Consider the following 25,030-nt stretch of genomic DNA (forward strand, 5'->3'; position numbering starts at 1 on the left):
ATGTATTCTGCTACATCGAACGCGAGAGTATGTTTCGTTGTGAGACAAACCGGAAATTGAAGTGCAGCAATGTAGCGTGCAATGTTATTTCAATCCGTAATTTGCGATAACTTCGCTTATTTACATCTTGTTTGTTACGCAATAATCTTCGGACGCGGACATTTCTCTAGAATTGTAGATTGAGCAACTCTTATAATCTAATACAAATTTTTCTAGATGAATAAAAAAAATTGAATATGTGTAACACGAAATTAATGATTGCTCTGATTCGAATATATCACTCGCGTGATTAGTCTTAAACGTTTGACAGGCAGGAAGAAAAGACGGTTATTTTGCGCAAGACCCTTATTCATTTATGATAACACATGAAACCGTTTAATAATATTGTATTACAGTTGCCATTTATACTCTGACGTGCACGATGATCACGCAAACAAAGCTATGGTTGAAGATCCTTATCTCCGGCAACAAAAAAGATGTAAGTCATCACTTAATTTCGTATTACGATTACGCAATTGGCAACACCGCAATAAAGCACGCTCGCGATGATACCGCATTCTTTCGCGGCTCGAATTACGATGTGGAATGTGCATTATGGAATTTTAATATTTTGTTGCAAGAGTAGCAAATGTCAAATAGCGCGTAAATATAAGAAAGATAGGTTTTTAATATTAGCTATTTATTTAATCGAACAAACGGAACAAAGCAATGTACTCACTCACACACATGTAACTTTTTCGCTAAAATTTTTGTTCTTAGTGTTATATAGATTATTTTTTATCTTTCTTTTTATCTTCGTTTTCTTATTTCTTTTAATCATTATCCGTTTTCGTATCACTTTCACGCTTGTAACTTCTCACACTTCTCACTTCCAGTTACCAGTACCACTACTACTTGCCGCAGGTAATTCACGTTTAACACAAGAGCAAGTAAATATAAATAAGAAATATAAGGAAAACAGGCAATATGAGCCAGCGCGGTGTGGAAAGCGCAAAAAAAATAATATTAATAATAATTAATTAATATTAATAATAATTAATTAATATTACGTTTCGGTCCATTTTTTGGATCTTCATCAGCACATTAATGCAGATTCGGTTAAAATTAGGTCGGAATAATAATCGGAGTCATAAAATATAAAAAACTAAAACGTCAGTATGGAGAAGTCATCGCAGTCCGGCAAAAACATGATCAAAAGTCATTGTCCATAAGGTGCGCTCCTCTGAGGTTCATGGACCACCAGAGGCATAAACCCCATAGTCCATGACTATTTCTTAATAAGCTGTTTATAGTTGCAATGATCGCAAGCATCTCTCTGCCTAAAACAATCAAATTACGAGGAAACGCATGCTTGACGGAAATGATAATTCATCGCGATATAATGTAGAGAACTTACAGAAAGAGATGCATAGATTTGCTTGTTATAAATATCGGGAACGGTCAAAAAATTAAAAAATTAAAAAACAAATATACAGCAAACACCACGGATAATAAATAAACATAAAAATAAATTAAACAGTAATCAACATTGTTTGTTGGTTTTCGAGTTTGAAAAGGAGTGCGTGTTAATTACTGTTTACTTTTTGAGTTATTTTATATTTTAATCTGACATATTTTGATATAAAAAATAAAATATCTCGTAAAATATTTAGTTTTTGATAATCTTACCGTAATACTTTTATGTACAGAATAATGAGACAAATCAATTAGTATAAAAAAAAATAATTGTTGTTAAGAAAAGTATGTTATTATTTACAATGTATTTTTTTAAACAATTATTTGTCTTTTTTATACTAATTGATTTGTCTCATTATTCTGTACATAAAAGTATTACGGTAAGATTATCGAAAACTAAATATTTTACGAGATATTTTATCTTTCTCTACGCCTCACGGGCACTACGAATTTAGTCGTATGCTATTCGGACTTAAAAATGCTCCTGCAACGTTTCAGCGACTCATGGATCAGGTTTTGACTGGGCTACAGAGTAGCGAACTCTTTGTTTATTTAGACGATATTGTCCTATACGCAAGCTCACTCCAAAAACACGAAATTAAATTTAACAAACTTGCCGAAAGATTAAGACAGGCGAATTTGAAATTCCAACCTGATAAATGTGAGTTCTTGAGAAAGGAAATATATATATATATATATATATATATATATATATATATATATATATATAGATAAACTTACATAATATATAAAAAATATGTAAAAACGGGGTGTTTGTACAAAAATTCAGGAGAGAAAAGACAATTATATAAAAGTACTTAAACAGAGTACGTAAAAGATATGAGCGGATAGAATAAAAGAGTATTTACATTTTACATTTTCATCTTTCGATACAAGATTAAAACAGAGCTTCGACGATACTACAAACAGATCGTACCGATGATACCAGTAGCGGTCTTCGCATAACGTACGAAGATGCATCTCACTGGCTCATATATTGCAAAAGCGCGCGCATGAACTTATTTCATCCCGCAACAATAATTAATTCTCTCCTCTCTCTCTCACATACATATACATACGTACATAAGTTCTCTCTCTTTTTCTCACACATACACAAACAATTTCTACAAAATAATGCGTCGCTATTACTCATTACCATCTGTACGCGCCGTGATCGTATTATTACATTAAAAATGCTGTTTTGGCTTTGGCAGAGAAGAGACCAGAGAACTGTCCTACCGCTCCGCGCCGAGTACTTAATTTAAAGGCGATCGATACTTAGAGATTAACGTTAACGATTACCCTAGCTTTGTTAGTAAATGATTTCCCGGCGAACATAATAGCGCGAGGGGGAAGGATCGAAGGGAGGTGAAGGATGTTGGCGCGCCATACGCAATGGAATGTCTATGTATGGAACGATGCGAGCTGAAAGGACGAATTCTCTGAAGCTCCCGTCGACCGTACACATAATAGATGTCCTGCCGTCGTTTCTCTTCGCCTTACATTACATTATATTACGTTACATTACATTACATGTCGTTAATAAAAAAAAAAAAAAAAAAATTGGCATCTCTAATACATCAACCAGTTATAAACATTCGATCCGCTTAGAGGCCATTTGGAAACGCTGCGTTTCTTCTCTACATAATTTAATAATAGATTCATCTATAGAACCTGCGTGTCTTATACTCTATGGAACTCGAAGGCACAATTCTCATTTCGCGCTCACGTGTTATCAGCCATTATCCTACCGTTCGAAGTCTAAAAAGATCGGTCTATCAAAAAGTATAATAAAAAGGGAAAAAAAAAATCAAAGACCGATTCAATACAAATTTCTTCGTGTATAAGATGCGCACTGTGTATATTAGGAACTAAATAGAATATTGCATACTATGTAGTCCTTTCCGTGGAATAACAGACACAGCGGCGAACGATAAATCTATTGTAGTATATACAATTATTGTGCGTTAGAGTAGTAAAGTCTCGCTCCCTTATATAAATTTTTGTCCATCGGGAACCTTCACACTGGCAAGTCGAAGGCACTGTTTATTCATTGAGCTGTGTATGACGTCGCGACATAATAAAAATCGATAGATATCAAAAATATATCGGCTATTTTTCATAAGTCGCGATTCTTCGGTCGCAATTTTCCTAAAACGTCGCATCGTATTAGAGAGGCACAATCGGTTTTACAATTTGAGTATGTCATGTAATATCTTTGATCGTAAATCTTCCATCCCTCCATCATACGCAATACACATATATATATATATATATTTATTTATATTTATACGCATCAATGTTGAGCAAAAAATATATTCCGGAACTTGATTAATAATCAATTAATAATCATTGATAAACAATATAAATATATAATGACGAATACATATTCGTAATTATATTATCCGTGAATAATTATTTATTCAACTTAACATTGATACGCACAAATATACATAGGATCTGTTTTTTATAGCTGAACTGGCTGGATTAGTTTAGAGCTTATCTTTCTTCTTCCAATGTGAAAAGAAAAAGATAAACTCTGAACTAGTGCAGCCAGTTCAGCTGTAAAGAACAGACCCATAATAATCGCGGCGCGTGAGCACCGTGGTAGCTCTTCTGACACACACACAAACAAACAAAAATAAAAATACCTTCTTGCCACTATAATTTAATTACGGCGAAAGAGCCCTTCATTATCATATATTAGTCGTCCATTTTCGACACTTATAGAGACGCTCGAACTCGCGACGAGCTGATCACAGTTCGTACACCTATCTCTTTTCTCTTCTCTTTCACGATTTACGATTTACTCGCACGAGGAAGAGAGCACCGTTACACCAGTCTCATATGTAGATCGCCTCGGAACCCTTGTTGCTTTGGTGAGCGCCGCCTCCGGCGCCGTAGGCGTTCGTGGGTGATGCTATGCACTCGGACCAATCGCTGTTTGAATGGGGTGAGCTTGAGGACCAGTGGCCCGGACTGTCTGGCGATGGCGTCGGAAAGCTCTCGGGTGCCTGCATGAGATGTTGCGGCGTGACATCGGGTCCGGAATGGTGAGACGGCGGCGTCAAATACTGGTAGTATTGTTGCGTCTGCTGCTGTTGCTGCGTACTTTGCTGCTGTTGCTGCGGCTGTTGCTGTTGCTGCGGTTGCTGCTGGACCTGTTGCTGCGTCTGCTGCATCTGTTGCTGCTGCTGCTGTTGTTGCTGTTGCTGCTGCTGCTGTTGCGCCTGACTCGAGGTGTATGGCAGATTATCGAAATCAAATCCCACTGGCGGCATGCTGCCATGCTTCTGATGCGTCGCCTGCCTCATGGCGGCGATGTGGGTGGGCGAGGTGGGTAACGACGGCCGACTTTTCGCCGGCGATGGCGAGCCCATGTAGCTCGCTTGCGGGGAGAGGGTCATGTTTGATTGCACCGAATGTGGCGGCGATTGATTGCTGTACGGCGGCGATAGTGTGTTCACCATCCCCTGTTGCTGCCGCTGATGCGGTGCTAGGAGCTGGTCGTGAAACGGCAGCCCGTAATTGGTCGCGAAGGTGTCCAGGCCGAGTTGTTGCAGGCCTTGCATCGACTGGCCCTTGATGCAATCCTCGTATGGCGGCGGCTGTTTCGCCGTTGCCGTATGAGCCACTAGGGGTAATGCGTTGCTGTAGAGGCTTGCGCTATCGTACGGGCTCGTTGGCAAGTTGCCATCGGCGCCTTCCGCTCCTTGCGGGATCTCCTGGTTTGGGGGCTGAGCTCCACGCTTGGCCGGCGGCTTCTTCACCGACGGTTTTCGCCTCACCATCACCACCACGCCGCCCTCCGATTCCGGACTGTTTGGGTTTCCCGCACCGCCCGCTTTTGGCCGCTTCTTTGACTTCGTCTGCTTCGGCGCCGAGCCGATTACTGTGGGATGCGTGATTAATTGTGGATGATTTGGAGAGCCTACAAAAAAAAAGGAATAATTATGTTATATAATTTTACTTGTTGAGCCAAATTTAATCAACGTTAGAGTTTCTTCATTGAAGATTATATTTATTATTCTTCCTTTTCATTTTTTTACTGGTAATAAAATTTTTGTACAAAAATAGGACGTGTTTTATAATGTATGTATATAATAAAGATAGAATAAAGATGTAATAAAGATGCTTACCCATGAGAGGACCATTCGGAATGACTGTGACCATCTGCGGCGATCTCGGCACGTGTTCGTCAAGTAGTCTGACGATATCGTGATGTAGTCTTTCGCTGGCGACATCGCGCGGTAACCGATCCATGTGATCGGTAATTTCTCTGTTGGCGAACGTGTCCAACAGCGCTTTGCATGCCTCGAAGCTGCCCTCGCGGGCGGCGAGGAACAACGGGGTTTCGTCCTTGTCATCTTGAGCATCTCTGTTCGCGCCATGTACCAATAGTATGTTGACGGCATCGACGTTGTTGACCGCGGCCGCCCAATGCAACGCGGTCTTGCCGCTGTTGTCGGCGGCGTTAATGTCGGCGTCGGCGTTGATGAGATCTTCGACCATGCCCTCGGTGGCTAGACGCGCCGCTAGTATCAATGGCGTCGTGCCGTCGTGCATACGAGCATTCAGATTCGTCGCCCGATTCCGCAGCAGGATTTGAAAGACGCCCATGGCGTCGGCTGCGACGGCTGAATGTAGTGGCGTACGGCCGGTGTTATCCTGTGAATTCGCGTCAGCGCCGGCATCTAGGAGTCTTTTGGTCGCGTCGGACCGGGCATAACGCGCGGCCAGATGCAGCGACGTCTCGCCGCTTTTGTCCGTTGTCTTGGCGTTCAAGTCGGCACCCTGGGCGACCAAATCGGCGATCTTCGCTGCGGCGCCGTCGTTCTCGTCCTCTTCCTCGCCAGTGTCGAGGCCACCGCCGCGCACCGCCGCTACCATCAGCGGCGTCATGCCGCATGGACCGCGCGCGTTCACGTCCTGGCCGTGTTCCAGGCTAGGCGGCGTCAGCACACCACCAGCATCCGGTCGACAAATCTCGGCCGCGTCGAGATGTTGCTGCGTCCACATGCGCGGCTCGGTTTCCTCATAGTCTGTGATAGCGGTGTGATCGCTCGCGTAACCCGGCTCGATCGCGCGCATCCGTTTCGACGGCGGCAAATCGGATTCGTCGTCAGACCACTGAGATTGCACCCGACCAGTCACTACGTCTAGGTCCATGCAATTCACTGATGGTTGCTTGTTCAGATTACGCATCTCCTGACCGTCCGGACCGCGCCTACGCGAGCGGCGCCGTTGACCGCTGCCGCTGCTGGTTCTCAAAAAGCCCTCAGGGAACCACGTGACTCCTACGGCGCGTTTCCGTTGCGCGGTCACCAGCACGCCCATCAGTAGACCGCCAAGTACTACGATAACCACGCCGATAAAAACATACTTGTAATTTGTTGGACTGTCGGGATACTCCGGACTCTGAGGATCCACGACACCTCGCACCTGCTCGATAGGGAAGTTTCGCAACAGCGTATGCTTCGACGCTGTGGCGGCCAAATACTCGGCCGCCTCAGTGGCCGATGGAAAGCATCCTGTGGCGTCCCGACGGGAAATACTCAACGTCGACGTCACCGAGGAAGTTGGGATGCATTTGCGGTTATCAATCTCCAGGTAGATGATCACACCGTTTTGATTATTAGTATGGATCATCGTCGGCCGGCCAAATATGCTAGTGTGAACGTTGGGGTCTCTCTCGGGTTTCCAAGGATAGATCATGTCGTTGCCGAGTTCATCTTGCTTCACGCGTGTCGTCGTTCTTAGTTCGTTGCCGAGTTCCCGCAGAAAGGTCACGACGTTCGAGCGGAAGGTCTGCATGTCCATCCCCAGGACAATGGACATAGCACCTTTAGCCAAAGACGGTGGCTCTCTGTCGCAGTCGAGGCCGTCCCAGTTACATTCCTCATTGTTGCAGCCATAATCGCAATGACCGTTGGCGTAATGTTTTTTACAGTACGCGTCGTAAACCGGACTACAAGAAGCAAAGAAAATAATAAATAAAAATGCAATAAATGTATGCACACAATTTATTAGAATCTTGATATATGATATGATATAAAAAAATCTGAAAAGAAGAGTAGATTTCATAAAACGTAGAAGTCTATAGAAACATAAAATATATAGCAAGCTGATGGATTAAAAGTCTGTTATAATATAGAAAAGCTAATTTTGCTATTAATAAGTTCAATAACAATTCTTTAATGTATTTTAAAAGCGACAAATAAGAGCGATAATGCTCAACATAATATTAAATAATTAAAAAATTTAACAAAAAAATAAATACTCACTTGCAAGGGGCGACTTTTCGCTCGCAGTCTCTGCCATCGAAGAGGCACTGCGGGTTGTTGCAGACTTCGTCGCATACGCCGTTCATAAATACATCCCAGCATCTGATGGGCGCTGAACAATTACGCCACGGATTGATACCGAGCGAGCAATCCTGCCCGTCAAAGTTGCACGCGTGCTTGTTGCATTCCTCGTCACAGTGATTATTGCCGGCCTTCTCCTCGCAGCGGTTCTCGATACACTTTCTGCGCTCGCGCTCTGTATTGTAATCGTAAGTGTTCGAGATTTTCGGAACATTGACATTCGATCGAACACCGAACACGCCACCAGGATAATTCGGATCGTAGATCTCGCAGTTCTTGCCAATCCATTTGGGGGGACAATCGCAGGCGTAGTCATCGATCTTGTTGACGCAAGGGGCATCTTGTTGACACGGGTTGCTTTTGCATTCGTCCCGGGCGTCGAACTCGCAGTGCGCGCCCGTCGTACCTGGCGTGCAGTAGCATCGATAGCCGGTTCCGGTGACGCGACACGTACCACCGTTCTGACACGGCTCGGCATCGCAGTAGGAGCCGGCGAACTCGCAATTCGTACCATGATAATCGCTAGGACAGATGCACGTGTGCCTATCTTGCTTAGCCGTACACACGCCGCCGTTCTGGCACGGCGAGCTGTCGCAGAAATTCACCTTGATCTCGCAGTGACGACCCATATAGCCGGGCTTACAGTTGCAGTGATAGTTGTTGACTAGTTGCACGCAATCCTGGGTGCCGGGTGAGGCGCATGGATTCGACAGGCACTCATTGATGTCGCCCTCACATCTCGGTCCGACGAAACCGGGCGGACACCTGCACTCGAAACCGCCCACCTTGTCGGTACACGTGCCGTTGTTATGACAGGCGCCTATCACGCAGTCATCGACGTTGATCTCACATATGAAGCCGAGAGTGCCAGGCGGGCAGGAGCAACTGAAGTTGTTGATCAGATCGTGACAGGTGCCGCCGTTCTGGCAGGGATTCGGTTGGCAATCGTCGACATTGAGCTCGCAGTTCTGACCTTGGAAACCCTTGGTACATTGACACTGATACGAACCGACGAGGTCCTTACATGTTGCGCCGTTTTGACACGGTGCCGAGTCGCACTCGTTGATCTCCTCCTGGCAGTACGAGCCGGTGTAGCCCTCGAGGCAATGACAACGGTGACTGTTGCCTATATCCTCGCAGGTGCCGTTGTTGCAGAGATTCTTTTCCGGCACGCCCTTCCGTATCGCGGCGTCTTTGCACGAAACCATCTCCACGTCGCACACCTTGCCGGTCCATCCGGGCGAGCAATTGCAGTGATACTTGTTCTTCAGTTGCACACACGTAGCCTGATTCTCGCACGGACTGTCGGCACACCAATCCACATATGCGTCGCAATGCGTACCCGTATAGCCGTACGGACAATGACAGGTATAGTACTGCACATGATCGTGACAGGTAGCGCCGTTCTGGCAGGGCGAGCTGTCGCACTCATTAATACGATACTGACAGTTGGACCCCGTGTAGCCATGTTTGCAGACGCACGTGTAGTTGTTGATACCATCGATGCAATTGCCACCGTTCATGCAGCTACTTTCGGTGCAGTCTTCGTCGTTGGTTTGGCAATTGATGCCGGAGAAACCGCGCCGGCATTGGCACGTATAGGAGTTGACGTATTCCTTGCAAATCGCTCCATTCCGACAAGGCTGCGATAGACATTCGTCGATGTCGATCTCGCAGTGCTTGCCGCTGAAACCATCCACGCAGAGGCACGTGTAATCGCCGATGCCGTCCAGACAGGTGCCGCCGTTCTGACAGGGAACTGTAATCAGCAAAGAGATAATTTCTTTGAGTATCATTTGGCCGATATTCGTTTATTTAAAAAAAAATGCTTTTAATTTAATCCATGTCGTCGTAGACGATAGGACAGATGACGCTCTGCAGATTCGCATTAAGGCACTCAAATGAGAGCGCAAGATCTGCAGATCTGCATCTGTAGCGAATAAAGAACAGCCGGTACTCACATGATGCACAGTCATCGGTATTGATGATGCAATCACGGCCCTCGTAGCCCTTTGCGCACACGCAGTGGTAAGAGCCATTGGTGTTCCGGCAAGTGGCACCGTTTCTGCATGGCGATGTCATCACGCATTCGTCGACATCCTCGTCGCATAGTCTGCCCGTGTAACCGACCGTGCACGTACACGCAAAGTCGAGGAAGTTGGACGATGGCGAGCATTTCGCACCGTGGAGACATCTGGAAATGACGCAGCAACGCGTTATAAAGTCGTTCTATTGTATCTATAGATTCGCACGCAGATACGTTTTGTCAAACGAAGCGCTTTTAAAAAAGCGGACATTATTATATATAAATGCTACGAAGAAGTTGAAATATAAGAGTGATCTTGCCTGAGTTGCATTTTTTTAAAATAAATGCTTGTTTCTTCTCTAGATTATATTCCAAAATATTCTGCTTCTGATTAAGACAATAGGGTGCAATCATACGATAAACAGTAATCTTTACTCTAAAAAATTTTCTAAAAACTCAAACAAATTTTTATCTGAATTTTCCGAGTATCTGAAAAAAAATTTCAGACAATCTATCTTAATCGTCAGAGTCATTTTTTTTGAAAATTCAGATGAATGTGTCTGAAAATTCAGAAAGAATTTTCAGATCTGGGTGTCGGAAAGAACTTTCAGACAATCTGTCTTAATCATCTTTCAGAGTTGTTTTTCTGAAAATTGAGAAAGAATTTTCAGATCTGGGTATCTGAAAGAACTTTCAGGCAATCTGTCTTAATCATCTCTCAGTTGTTTTTCTGAAAATTGAAGAGTGTCTAAAAATTCAGACAGTGTGTCTGCAAAAGAATTGCAGACACCTTGTCTAAAGTTGCAATCAGTTTTTTTTACAGTTTTTTTTACAGTGTTGACTTTACACAGTGTCGGTTTCACAGTGATGTTTCACAATACGCGAATCTAACTATCGTTTTCCTCCTCGTGCAAATGAATTCGGAAGAGAGAAGAATCTTTACTTGTTCGGTGAGCAAGGGTCCAGCTTGTCCTCGCAATTCCTGCCGGTATGAGGGAGCTCGCAGACGCATTTGTAATCGTTGACGAGATCGATGCAGGAACCGCCGTTCTGACAGGGATTGTTGGCGCAGTCATCAATGTTGGTCTCACAGTTGGTCCCGGCGTAACCGGGCAGGCACTTGCAGCTGTAGCCGTTGAGATGATCGTTGCACGTGCCGCCGTGTTGGCAAGGATTCGAGCCGCATTCGTCGATATCCGCTTCGCACCTCTTGCCGCCGTAACCGGGCAGGCAGTGGCAGATGAACTGGTTCACTCCGTCCTCGCAGGTGCCGCCGTTCAGGCAGGGCGAGCTCGCGCATTCGTCCACGTCGCTCAGACACCTGGCGTCATAGTAGCCGCGCGGGCACTCGCATCTGAAGCTGTTCACCAGGTCGATGCAACGGCCGCCATTCGCGCACGGATTGCTCGCGCACTCGTTTATGTCGGTCTCGCAGTGTTGGCCGGTATAGCCGGGCTCGCATTCGCAGGAGTATCTGAAAAAGAGAGAAATAATGAATATTGGTACAATCGACGATTTTGCAAAATTATGTTTGCACTCGTATTATTCCATCATCCTGATCATCATCTATAGAGATTAATGGATTCGTTAAAATATCACCAAGACGTCTTGGCGATAGATAGTTTCTTCAAGCTTCAAGCTTCAAGCTTCACCTGTTGATACCGTCGATGCATCTGGCCGCGTTCCGGCACGGATTGCTGTAGCACTCGTTGACGTTGACCTCGCAGTTGATACCGGACGTTCCCGGTCGGCAGATGCACTGATAGCCGTTGATGCGGTCCTCGCATCTACCCCCGAACTGGCACGGACTGCTCTCGCACTCGTCGATCTGGGTCTGGCACAGTTTGCCGGTGAAGCCCGGGAAGCAGTTGCAGACGAAGCTGTTCTCGCCGTCGATGCAGGTACCGCTGTGGCAAGGATTCGACGCGCAATCGTTGATGTTGGTCTCGCAAGAAGCGCCGGTGAAGCCGGGCGGGCACTCGCACGTGTATCTCGCTATGCCATCCTGACAGGTACCGCCGTTCTTGCACGGCGACGAGGCGCAGTCGTCAATGTTGATTTGGCAGTGGGAGCCGGCGAAACCGTCGGCGCAGCTGCACTTGAAGGAATTGATGAGATCGGTGCAGATGCCGTTGTTCAGGCACGGCCTCGCCGCGCATTCGTCTATGTCGATCTCGCATTGGGTCCCGGTGAAACCTTGAAATAGAAATATATCATATATAAAAAATCATATAATGTCTATGTAATATGATATACTAAAAATAACATTTTTTCCATCAAATAAATACATTCTGTAAATTTTGATTTTTTTTTTTACCTAAAGACCTAAATAAATACATACTTTGTTTTTAAAAATGTTTTGTCATATTAAGTAAATTATTACTTGCATGTAATAAAAATTATAATTTTTTAAATATATTTAAAATATTAATATAAAAAAGATATTTATTTGAAGATAAAAAATTATTTCTTAAAATAAAGAAAACCTGTGTTTTTGAAACAAGCAACCAAAAATTAATTTTGTTTTTTTGTTATGGAATTTAATATAATAAAGATAAGAAAAAAGATTTGTTTTATTTGCAAATAAAAACATACTTTGCTTTTATTTTATATATATTTTACTAATTCAAATATATTTACTGCTTGATTGAAATAACTATAATTCTTCTCTCTCTTTACAGGTATTTAAATTTTAAATAAATAATTTTTAAAAATCAGAAACAATTTTTTGTATTTAATATATTTTTTTCAATGTATATAAATATAACACGATGTAAGATAAATCTTCTCGGGAAAAAAAATGTCAACACTTTAAATTAAAATACCCTTCATTAAAGATTACACTGTCGCGTATATAAATATAATTCATATCATTTGTATAATTTATTTAATATGACAAATAATAAATTATTATATATATATATAACGTGTAGATATATCTTGAGATAAAAAGTTCCTGCCAAGATCAGATATTCAAGCAAAAATATTCGTCTTCGAGCTAGCGGTCAGGACGAATAAAGTCGTCGCTGCCTTAAACAGTGTAATTAGCGTTAATTAGTTAACAATGTCGATGGATAGGGGCAAAGTACACGATCGAGATATTGATCGAGGAAATATGCTTGATTGTACATGTGATCGATCGATCGGATGCTTCTTTTTTCGCTAGTTTTCTTGCCGCAAAAGCGATCCCAAAAATGGCTAGGTGTTTCTTTGTTTTTTCTCAACATCCTGCGGATATATAATACGTGTTCATTCATATACAAATTGAGCCGGGGCGAGTCGTGCCCCGACACAATGTTGCATCGTGTAATGCGAAGAGTCGCAAGGGGAGGAAACAAGGAGGGAAAGAAAAACGAAGAAGAAGGAATGGAATGTAGCACGCACGCGACGCATCTCTCACTATAGGTGATCTAATTACGTTGTATTGAGGGATAATCCTGAAGAAGCGAGGCAGCTGCGAAAAAATTGTATACTTTCAGGTTAGAAATTTCACTTATTCTCTAAATCTCAACAGCAAATCTCAAAGCTAGATCAATGTAACAAAGTTACACCGCGACAGTATCGTCTTTCGAAAAAAAAACAAAAAAAAAAAAAAAAAAAAAACAACGGAGAAAAGTAAAAATCATTAGTCATACAATCCTACATACGTGTGCACGCGTTAATTGAGAGAAATATCGTATATCGAAACTCGCAGCGTGTGTGCCTCTCGAGTCTGTTCTTCGCCCGTAGCTAAGAAGGCAGTGCGCGTAATCGTTGAATTAGAAGGGAAGAGAAACTAAGCTATAACTAAACAGAATAAAGAAGCAAAAACCAAAAACACCGGACCGTCGCCGGTTCCAGATATATAACATACTATTTTAATTACGGTATAATGATGTAATAACGGTCGGTGTCCACATAGCGCCGCCGGGAGAGCGTCCTTCTTGTCTGCCTGATGTTCTGCGTGTATGCGCCCGACATGGTTGGTGAAATGTGAAATTTTCACGTTTTGCTTCGTCACGCGAAGCCGGGAGGGTATGACAGAATATGGGATACGTGTGTGTGACGGAGAACGTGTGAGGAGAGATTCGAAATAACGGAGTCAGAGGAGAACTAAATATGTACAAATGTAATAAATCGAGCGACGATTACGTTGAGATGATCCGTTCTTTTTATTGAACAATCACCCATAAGTCCTGATTTACATCCAGCGCTTGATCAATATTACATTATCGCTATATCGGATTCTTTGATATCAAACGGCATCGTATAGTACATCTATATTCATTCCACAGAAATCTTGTATAAATTACTTTGATAAAAAATCCGTTGTAAATTATATTTTGCATAAGGAGGAACTGAACAGATCAGCTACGCCAAAAGTTAATAAATCTAATACATTTCGAGATTCATGAATTTGACGTTGCGCATACACAAAGCACTTTTAACCTTTTAAAATATAAAATAAATAATTAATTTGTGAGTTAAAATAAAGATTTAGCCTTGTAGAATTTAATTTCAAAATCATAAATATGATTTTATGTCGAATTAATTTTAACAAAAAAAAAAAAAAAAAAACAAATTATCATATTATGACGAAAAAAGAAGTCAGGATATAATCAAATATAAAAAAAAGAAAACTCTTTATAGATGAAAGAAATCTCGTAAAATATTCAGCAGCAGCGAATACTACTATTAAATATTGATTTATATTTATATTTATATTAAATATTTTTTATGTTAATATATTTAATTATCCCCCTGGAGTGAATATTGAATATTCGAGAAGAAAAAGTGAGAAAGTGTGAAATAAAGAACAATAGCTTACCTCGTCGTGAAAACATTTGACTTTATTTCGGTCGAAGTTTTAAATAATTATTAAAGAAACTCGGAGCAGTACTCCCTTAATTTAGTCCCTTGTCATCTGTTACATATATTTATTAGTTTAAAAGTTTCTCGAGAGGTGTTGAATTTATTGATTAGACGTTACGTGGGAAACGGCTTGTTGCTTTCAATTATCCTTGTGTGTCAAGGGTCACTGACGTTTGGTAAACATCGATCAGCTGATTGTCTTCCTATCGATGTAGCGTTCTCCTCGTTAAGAGAATATTATCGAATCTCTTAATTCGAGTTACAATAGAGGAAAAAGCACGATCTCGCGATAAATATTTAAGTTGAAAGCCAAAATCACCGATTTTCCAATAACTACTCTTTATCATTTATAATCTCGTTCGTGCTGCCTACACAAATGATCTCGAAAGGGGGAAAAGAACGAACGGGAATGACAATTTTTGACGTCAAACGAACCGATCGATAAGCAATCTACGACTGTTCGTTCGATATCGAAGAATGATTCTGCAAAGTAGCGCATAAGAGATGCATCGCAACGCCTTGAGGAACATTCCTCGTCAACCGGATGACGCGCGGATTTTTATCATATTTACATTCAGTCGATAATTCTTTTTTTCCTCTTTTCTCTCGTCCGTCCGCGCGGACAATGATGCAGCTAATTCCCTTGTGAATGCACGTACACAAAGCGGCCGATTCCTCCTCACTCGAATCTTAAAATCTTTCCTCTCGTTACTAGAATGTTGATCGCGCGCAATAGAATTATGTATTTAAATTATGAATTTTACAAATGTAATATTTTATCAATACGTTAATTTTTAAATTAATGAAATAATTTAAAAGGGATAATAACACAAAATGTCTCTACTTTCTGCGTAGTTTTCAGCGAGTTTGAAGATGTCTCTTCCCCCCATAACAAAAATTTTCTTTCTTTTTTTTTTAATTTTACTTTTTCATCATATTAAAAAGCAAGAAAAACTTGATTTGCAGCGGCCCAGGCTTTATTCATCATTCAACATCAGGCTTTAAAAGACCGGCTCATCTTGGGCGTTCTTCATTGATCGATGTTCGAGAGAGCCTTCGCTCTCGTGTATTATTTTCAATTTACATACGAATATGTCTGCAGGAATGTCGGAATTATTAAACGCGTTTCAAGGTGCGAGACCGAGCGGAAACGTTTTTCAACGCTAACTCATTGTCTCTCAACTGTGAATTTTCAATTAAACAATCTCTCCGATAATCGCGTTAATAATAGCTTCCTTTAAATAAAATGTCATTGTTCCTTGAGATATATTAAATTCTTTATTTTATTAGACGCTATAATGTGAGGTTTAAATTTTAGAAAATATCATCGTGTATTTGCTGTGCACAGTTTTTATATAAAAAATGAATTTTACATAATTGTAATCGAGTAATATATAAAAGCGTTCCCTCAGTTGCAAAGTTCCATCTGTGAAATTACCTCTTAATAATAATAATAATATACAACATGGTATATTTTATCCTGAAAGGATACAGGTGAACGAAAGGGGTTGTCAATACGAAATAAACAGGATACAAGCTGATACGAAAAGCTATAATTAATCTCAAATAAGCCGCTCAATTTTCTCGACGCGGCGCTATTATTAACGATCTCCAAAGCAGGCGCGTTTCGAAGACATTAATTTACTTAAGGATCGCCGCTCTAAAAGAAGAAATATTCGCTCTCGCGAGAGAAACGTCCCGTTCTTTTTTAGTCCTTTTCGTATGCTTGCCACGCGTGTCTGGACTTAGTTCGGGAGCTGGTATTATCCTTCGTCGAGCGACGTCCACGCCTCTCTTCTAATGCCCGTAATGCTCGCTTGTCAATCCTATATCCTAACTGAACTAAATGAATAGTTGCCGATTCATAAATATCGTTCCGCAACGATGTCGGCTCTGTCGGACAGAAACTGCTCGAGTCTTTTCGCAATACGATTGGGATTGCTATTTATTAAGTCAGCGTCTCTAGCGACTATCTCAGAAGCCATGAAACTCGCATCTGTTTCCAAGCATCTTTTTACATTGATCGATAAAATTTTCATATTTCATGTAGATCATTATCGTTTACATGAAAATATCATTTAAACCTAAACTCTTCATATTTTACATAAAATAATAAAAAAAATGCCAAAAGTTCTAAACATTTTGATCCCACAATTTGAATTGTTTCTTTTTCTTCAGATTTAATTTAACTCTAGTTCGAGCTGTCATATTCAATAATATTAATAATTATGATTAATTATAATTATGTATTTTTAATTTTACGCGTTAATCATTAATCGTAAAATAAGCATGACGATTAACAATAAAAAATATTGACATCATAGAATAAGACAAGAAAAAAAAAAGATATTATCTTGCCTATATTAAACAAAAAATCTTCCCTTACGAATGCTCGAATCAAATCGTATTCGATAAGCAACAATGCACCGGGAGCAATTTATTTCCGGGGAGGAAACGCGCTCGCTCGCTCGCGTGTGGGAGAAGCGAAGCGAGATCACGTGTGCGCCGGAATGATAATGAAGATGATGAGACTCTGCCTCTCGTTCCTCTTCATCTCGAGACACCGTTCGGTGACTGCAGAGTCCATGTGCCATTCGCTGCAATTTCGACGCTCGGATCAATTCCGGGTTCGACTATAAGCGCCTAGCGGTACCGAGATTGTGGAGCAATAAATGCCAATTTATTCCGCCGATTACTATCAGAAATCGACGAATATCGATATCGATTTTCGGCGAAGGCGGAGGGACACACAGGTTTTTCATTGAATAAGGGCGATCGAATTAAATCAATTTTGGCCGCGTTTAAGAGATCCTTCCTTTCTCTCGAGCCACTCGCAGATCGATGGATCGATGGATCGATGAGTGAAGCGCGGGCAGATAAGGCAGAATAATACAACGTGATTACGACGAAGAACGGTATCGCGCCAAGACAAGGAAGTTCGCATCGAATCGTAATTCTGATCGAGAAGCGAAACTCTCTGCGAGGATAATAAAGAAGCGGCATCGTCCGTTTCGTTTGATCTCTGCGTGGGATCACATACAGCGACTCTCGACAAGAGAGAGAGAGAGAGAGAAAGAGATTGTTTGCTGGAGCGCGTTAGGGAGATTATAATCGTCCCGATCGATCTGTAATAAGCGATTTACAAGCGTATAACGCATGCCTCAAACGCCGACACATTTGATTTTGTTTGAATTTTCATCGCAAACGACTAAAAAATTCGTGATTTCATTTTCTCAAAAAATATAAATATTTCATAAAAATTCTTTCTTTTTTGTAAAGGATATTTTTTTTTTAGATATAGACAAGATTATATTTTTTGTCTCATATTCTATGATATCAATATTTTTGTACATAACAATAAGATTACACAAACGTATAAGACTAAAAATATATAAATATTATATTAAATATGACAACTCGAATTGGAGCCAAATTAAATTTGAAAAAAAAAAGAAAAATTAAAATATTAACATATAAATTTAGATTTAGATTCAAATGACGTAATTATACAATAGTGACATACCTATATTACGTTTCAACTCCCCCAAAAGAGGCGAAAAAATTCCCTCTGTACAACAGTAACGGAATTTAAATCTTGATTTCAGATCTTGCGGTTCCAAAGTGTTCGACTCTATAAGCACGAGTCTACTTGGCGATCATCGGCACCCGCTAATGAACAGTTAATCCGGCCTCGTCGCTTGTACTCGCGAGACAGAGAAGACACCAGACAAGGATATACTACGAGGAACGAACAAGGGGGAGAAAGAGAGAGAGACACAGAGAGAGAAAGCGAAGAGAAACCGATCTGCCTGTAACAGCCGTCGTTGCACACTCCCACGTTTGGCCAGGCGTGTTGGGATAATTGTAATCTATTGCCTCGCCATGGTGTTCTCGTAGTGAGCCTACGCGCGCATTGATAAACTATGCGAAAACCCATGCGCGGTTCAACCCGCGCTTCTCGAGAGCCACCCCTTCCGTCCCGCATCTCCACTGCTTCTCATCCGATTGTGTGTGTGTGTATGTGTGTATTGTGTGTGCCTTTCCCTCTCTTCTTCCTCTTCGATACAGATGCACGCCCAGTGAAGGCACTCGCTGCGCGCACATGGACCGTATGGATGCTGCGCTTGTATCTGTGTGCGGATACATCAACTATTACAATGGTGTAACGAGAAGGGCACTGTTCGTTTAAATTAGAAAAGCGATATCTCGTTGTGCCGAGTCTCGTTGTATCTCGCCGCGTCGTGGAAAAGCGTGGGAGGAGCGCGAAGTAGATACGTCAAACATCTCCTTTTAATTTTGGAATAAATATTTCTTTAGCAAATGTCACGTGACAGATGATGACATAATTTTTTTTTCATATCTTTTTATAAATAAATTTAATAAAATACTAAACATCATATTAAAAACTTGTTAAAGTATAGTCAATTTAATCGAAAAAGAATAATGTGATTGTGATTATGTCACTGAAGAAGCAGAAGAATTTTAATATTTACTTAATGATGTTCAACAAAGAGCGGTATTCTGAGAATTTGAGAGATTCTTCGATCTTTCAACACATTTAATGGTAATATTTAAATTTTCTCCCTTCATCTCTTTTCATGTGTCTTTTATTTTTCTTTTCTTTTCATTTTACTTATTTTATATTATTTTTATTTATTTTGATTTAATTTATTTTTTATTTTATTTTTATTTTCTTTTATTTTATGTCTCTTTCCGATTTTGGAATAAATATTTCTTTAGCAAAAGTTACATGGAAAACGATCACAAAATTTTGTTTCATATTTTTTTTATATATTTAATAAAATACTAAACGTTATGTTAAAAACTTGTTAAAGTAAAATCAATTCAATCGAAAAAGAATAATGCTATGTCACTAAAGAAGCATTTATTAATATTTATGGTAATATTTAATGATGTTCAGCAAAGAGCGGCATTCTGAGAGATTCTTCGATCTTCCAATATTTATGGTAATATTAAAATTTTTTCCCTTCGTCTCTTTTCATGTGTCTTTTACTTTTTACATTTTACTCATCTCAACGTTATCTTTGGCCCGCCGGGTATTGTTTAATCACTGGTTCGGCATGACAGCGCCACTTTCTCGATAATCTTTTCGTCTCTACCTGCGAGACTCGTGTTATTATTGCTGCGAATGACCCGAAGGAACGTATCTCAAAGGCGAGAGGATGTAAATTCAATTCATTCTCCCTATACTGTCCAGGATTCGTGAGAGGATACACAGGGGGTTTCCATAAGTGGTCCCTTGATCTCGCCAGCGAGATCCACTTTTGGCCCGCGGCGGAAATCGGCGCAACGCGCCGATATAATCGCCAAGGGAAGTTCGAGAAGAATGTTTCTGTGTTTCTCGAATTTTCACAGCGATCGTGTTCTACCTGGAGCTCACGTTGCGTGACGCATCGTGTGTATCATGTATCATTTATTCGTTCCGAATATATCTATCATATTTAATATTTGATCAGAACAATTTAACTAAAACATTTTAAAACAATATATTTGCGGTTGAATGATAAAAAATAAGTTGCTTCCATAAAAAAAACTATTAATATCGTAATTTTTCGACAAAAAATTATTAAATGTGTGTGCGACTTTATAGAAAAAATATAAGAATATGTAAATCTTTCATTGAATGATTGGTAATTCATTCCGTTTGACATTTCAATCCATCTCAAAAAATCTACTTTTCAATTTGAAATCATTGATTTTTTACTTCAATTGTTTCATCTTCAATATTATATTATTGCACTTTTTGACGTGTCAATTTATTTTTGATACGTTTCATTTGTATCTTTCTTTATCGTTTTGCTTTTAAGATCTATTCTGTATTATATTAATCTTCTTTTCGTTTTTAACTCGCTTTCCATTCCATTTTCCAATCATTCGAGTATCTTTTCAGTTTTAATTTAATAAGATCGCAAATCTTGACAGAACCGAAAACTTGTGCCCGAGAGTCTCTCCGTTGACAGGAAAACTCGGATTACATTTGCATCGGGTGGTGAATCAGAATGATCTCGAGTGATCGCGAAGGCGGATGTCAAAAATCCGTGCACGGTCGAGTCTCGGCGAGAAGAGAAGGCGAAGGTGAGAAGACGCCGGAACACCTGCAGGTGGTCAGCTGATATTTTCGCGATTAACGGTCGCGGGTGTGCTCGAGAAGAAGGGGAGGAAGAGGAGGAAGAGGAGGGAAGGAGGGGGAGATCTGTTGCTACCTGAGTAAGCAACATTTCGCGACATTGCCCTCTTCCGTTCGCCCTTCCTCGTCCCTGCCGCCAAGAGTCATCGGCTCTTCTTATAGGCACCCTTCTTCCACCCCCTCCTCGACCCTCGTCCACGTGATGACGTTAATGCGCGACGACATAATGACGAGTCGCGGCGCAGGCCAAGAAGTCGAATTGCTTGGCGATGGTAGCGGCGGCCGGCCTGTGTTATTTACCGAATCGAATGAAAAAGAGGGCCCCATCAGGCCCCTCATCAAGGAAATGAGGGGACACCGTAAGATCGAAGTCCGCCTTCTACTTGCCGCCTCCTCCTCCTCCTCCACCGTCATCGTATCTCCCCTCCTGCTCCTCCCTCTTCCTCTTCCCCCGTCGTCCCGTCCTTATCCAGGTCTGCTTACGGAAGGCAGCGCAATTCCGTTGCGAAGGGGACAAAAAAGCAGGATTGCTATATGGCGCGGCGTAATGCGCCAAATAAATATCGGAGCTTTACAAATTGTCCACGCTTAATTGCGCCGCCAAATCGGACGCTTTAATGAGCTCGATAATTACGCCGTACACCCGAGGGTATCGTTTCTCACACGCATGCCAGGGTACCCTGCCCTCCTTAATGCAAAATGCCATCAAGTTCGAGCAACGATGTACACACGTGAGCGAGCGAGCGAGCGTATAAACGATATTACGCAAAAATGAGTTAACTCACGCACACGTAAGTTAATTAAGTTCGAAACACGGAGATTTTCCTGTTTGTCGACCTGGTTACGCACTCCTGACCTGTGCATTATTCGTTTCTTTAGATTTTTAATTTTTTTTCAACGAGTGATTAACTTTTTCGCTTAATATTAAATAATTTTTTGAATCCTATTTAAATATCGATTTAATTATCATGTTAAATAGGTGAGAATACGAGATGTGGTATCTTAATTGATATCCCAAAATCATTAGTCTCGTTAATATTTTTCTCGTCCGCGTCGAAGCGATTAATTGTAAGCCCCGTTATTAAATGTACATTACACCTCTAACGTGTCCTGCTTACGGTTCCGCAAGGAAGGATAATGATAAAGAGGTCGCAACACGCGTAACCCTACGTTCCCCGAGGTCAGTATTCATAATCGAAAATAATCACAGACGTTCCACCGACTTTAATTGAAAGCGTAATTAATTTTAGACTCGTATTCATAATAAATCTCGCGGTGATCGATGCGTCATTTATCAATTCTCGAAATAGTCGGTGATTCGTTGATTAGAAATTGTATCCGAGGGTTATAAATTTTCTCGCAAAAAAATAATCGACGCAGAGAAAGAGAAAGAGACAGAGAGGAGAGAAAGATGAAAAACCGAAAATAATAGACTCATGAAGATACGATTCGCCATCAAATAATACACGGTTGGAAAATTTGCGTTTTATTATTAAAAAATATGCCGGTTAAAATTTTTGTGTTAAATATTCAACACATTCATGTGTTTATTTAACATATTGTTGTTGTATTAATTGAACTCAAATGTTAAATTATTAAAACAATTGAAAAAAAGTGTAAAAATAACTCAATATGCATAAATTTTTATCTTACACAATAGATATGTTTCGTATTATTAGTAATAAGATTTATCTGTTAAAATTTGTAGAAAAAATGTTGATTTTATTCTACAATAGAAGTGAGAGTGACTACAGACCGTCAATAATATTTTTCCAAGTTAAATTTATCATTGAAAATATATTGATTTTACATAAAATTCATTTCAAATTACTATGAAGTTTTTGCCTTCATTTTGTGTTGAAATATTAACGTAGTATTAGTGTCACCTAATATTTAACATATCCATATTATATTAAATTAACACAAAAATTTGTGTGAATTTGTTTGGGACGTGTTAAATTTAAGCCAAATTTTCCAACAGTGTACGATTCGCCGTCAAATAATAATTGACTATGAGCCAATCTCGGTCGAGGGAAGCGATTGGCTATTCGTTGTTCGTTATGGAATCGCGTCGTGTCTGTCAGCTTAACAGTAAAATCTTCCCGGGGAGCGAGAGAATCTCTCGGTAGGTACACCGAGCGATTACTCGTCCGAGACTAGACGGCTGGAGCTGGAGGCTGCGCGGGAATTGACGCGGCGAGAGAGATGCGCTAACGGTAAGAGGAGATACTTAATCGCGGATCCCGAATGATCGATTCGCGAACCTCGGATTCCGCGCCACAAATTCATTCCGGAAGGCCCCGGCTGCGTTTTACGGTCGCCGTAAAAAGTTTCGCGCATCGACGCGCATACAAGAGTCAGGAGAGCCGAGGTATGTGCATGACGTATCGTGTTTCGAATCCTTTGCACACGCTTATCTATCGGACACAGGCGTTTATATCGAGATTTGTAGAGAGCGTGCATTGTTGAGGATTTACTCATGTCTGGAAGCATATATGATAATTACATGATAGTAAAAGAAATTTTTCAAAGTTTTCATGATCCTTGAAGGTTCCATGATTCTAAAATTTTCGTCAATTTTATTTCAATCTCTTCCTTTTAAATTATTTTATTTTTTTATCATTAAATTTTTAATTATCGATTTTATTATATTTTATTATACTTATATAAATTTTAAATATTTGGAAAATATAAAGTTTCTATCCCTTCAATATTCATATATTTAAAATTCACATGTCGAAAAAAGAGATCCAAGCGCGCACGTTTGTCTGTTTAACTTCCTGTTAAGAGAGCGAGGCGTTTCCTCCTTGGTTCTGGAGGATGATCCGCTTCGCTGGAAGAAATGAAAAATCCGGAAACTCAACGCGCTCGTAAACCCAAGTGCATTTCTACCGCGCTGGAATTTCCCCAGGATTCCAGCTTTGCGATGCTCGACGGTGCATCGCGATGCATTGCGTTGCATCTCAACGACATTAGCCAAGAAACCGGCGGGCGCCGCAGTTGGATTTACATTTTTTTTTTTTTTAACATATAGTTTTCGTATCTGAATAAATTTTTCAAAAAAAAAAAAATAAAAAATTCTAATCGCATTAATTTAATTATTAACGTGCCCTGTGCACATATTCAGTTTCATAGAAAACTTATTTTTCTATGAAACTGACGCACTGCCATCCGCGTTCTGGCTCTTACTAGCCCGCGATTATTTGAAATTTGTGATGTCACTCGAGAGCCTAATTTCCTAAAATTGTTAGTTTACACCGGCTGAAAGATGGCGTTATTAATAATAGATATTTACATATAAGGCGAATGAGAACTGTCGGTGGTGTGGGGTCTGAATAGCGTACAGACTCGGGTTCGATTCCCGATTCAGCCACTTGTACCTCGCATATTTTTTCAGACCCGCAAGTGTTGTTTTCTAACAATTATTTGTCGGGCTGAGGAAGTGTGTAAACGCCCTACACAGACACGACAGTGCCGCTGCCACGGAAGAGATGGATGCTTGGTTCGTGCCTCCTCCCGCCTTAAATCCCCCCCTCGCTTCACTCAAGTAAAGTAATTAATGTGCGATGAAAATTGTTTTTTTTTTTTTTTCTAGAAGTAATTTAACGAATCTGATGATCGATCCCGATGCGACGATGCTTCCTGAAAGTCTGAATAAGGCGATTGATCGACGTAACAAGTGCAGGTAGTAAACACCGAGAAAGATAAGATGACGTATCTCTCGACCATCTAGTCGACGCTATTCCCAAGACGGCTGTTCCACGCAAGTTTCCACGACGATGACTTCCTAGAGTCGTATTTCTTTTTTCGCTACAGCGCGATTAATCGATCGTAATTGGCCGATCCGTTGTACGAATGCTAGAAAACCGGCGTGGCTACGAGCGGAATCGAGAAACCAAGTCGTTTTTTCAATGACTGACAGCTAGCTGTCACTCTCGACTGCCAATCGAAAGTAAAGTATCTCAGGAGAAGCAAATTTTCGTTGAAGTTTAATTTCATTTGCGAAAGTATTTTGCGCGAATAAAGGGAAGAAAAGGATATAAATATTTGTATATTCTACATTTAAGAAACTTCGCGAATATAATATTTTTTTGTTACAATTTCCGACTGCCATAAATCGATTTATATTGTAAAAAATATATAAAGTAATTTAATATATTTATATTTATTAAATAAATAATTTAT

The 25,030-nt window shown here is 40.7% G+C and overlaps 1 protein-coding gene across 1 annotated transcript in view; it reads right to left on the bottom strand.

Moving 5' to 3' along the window:
* Nucleotides 1–2,182: 2,182 nt before the first annotated feature.
* LOC115245856 (neurogenic locus Notch protein) overlaps nucleotides 2,183–25,030 on the bottom strand; it is a 142,590-nt gene continuing 119,742 nt past the window's right edge. Inside the window, exons 4-9 of the mRNA XM_029824347.1 lie at nucleotides 11,499–12,042; nucleotides 10,790–11,320; nucleotides 9,782–10,014; nucleotides 7,740–9,579; nucleotides 5,595–7,423; nucleotides 2,183–5,386 (exon numbers count right to left, since the gene is read on the bottom strand). Coding sequence (XP_029680207.1) covers nucleotides 4,299–5,386; nucleotides 5,595–7,423; nucleotides 7,740–9,579; nucleotides 9,782–10,014; nucleotides 10,790–11,320; nucleotides 11,499–12,042 — 6,065 coding nt within the window. The 3' untranslated portion in view covers nucleotides 2,183–4,298. The remainder of the gene's footprint in view (nucleotides 5,387–5,594; nucleotides 7,424–7,739; nucleotides 9,580–9,781; nucleotides 10,015–10,789; nucleotides 11,321–11,498; nucleotides 12,043–25,030) is intronic.

This window comes from Formica exsecta, unplaced genomic scaffold, assembly GCF_003651465.1.
Source record: "Formica exsecta isolate Colony F162 unplaced genomic scaffold, ASM365146v1 scaffold133, whole genome shotgun sequence".
Classification (NCBI taxonomy): domain Eukaryota; kingdom Metazoa; phylum Arthropoda; class Insecta; order Hymenoptera; family Formicidae; genus Formica; species Formica exsecta.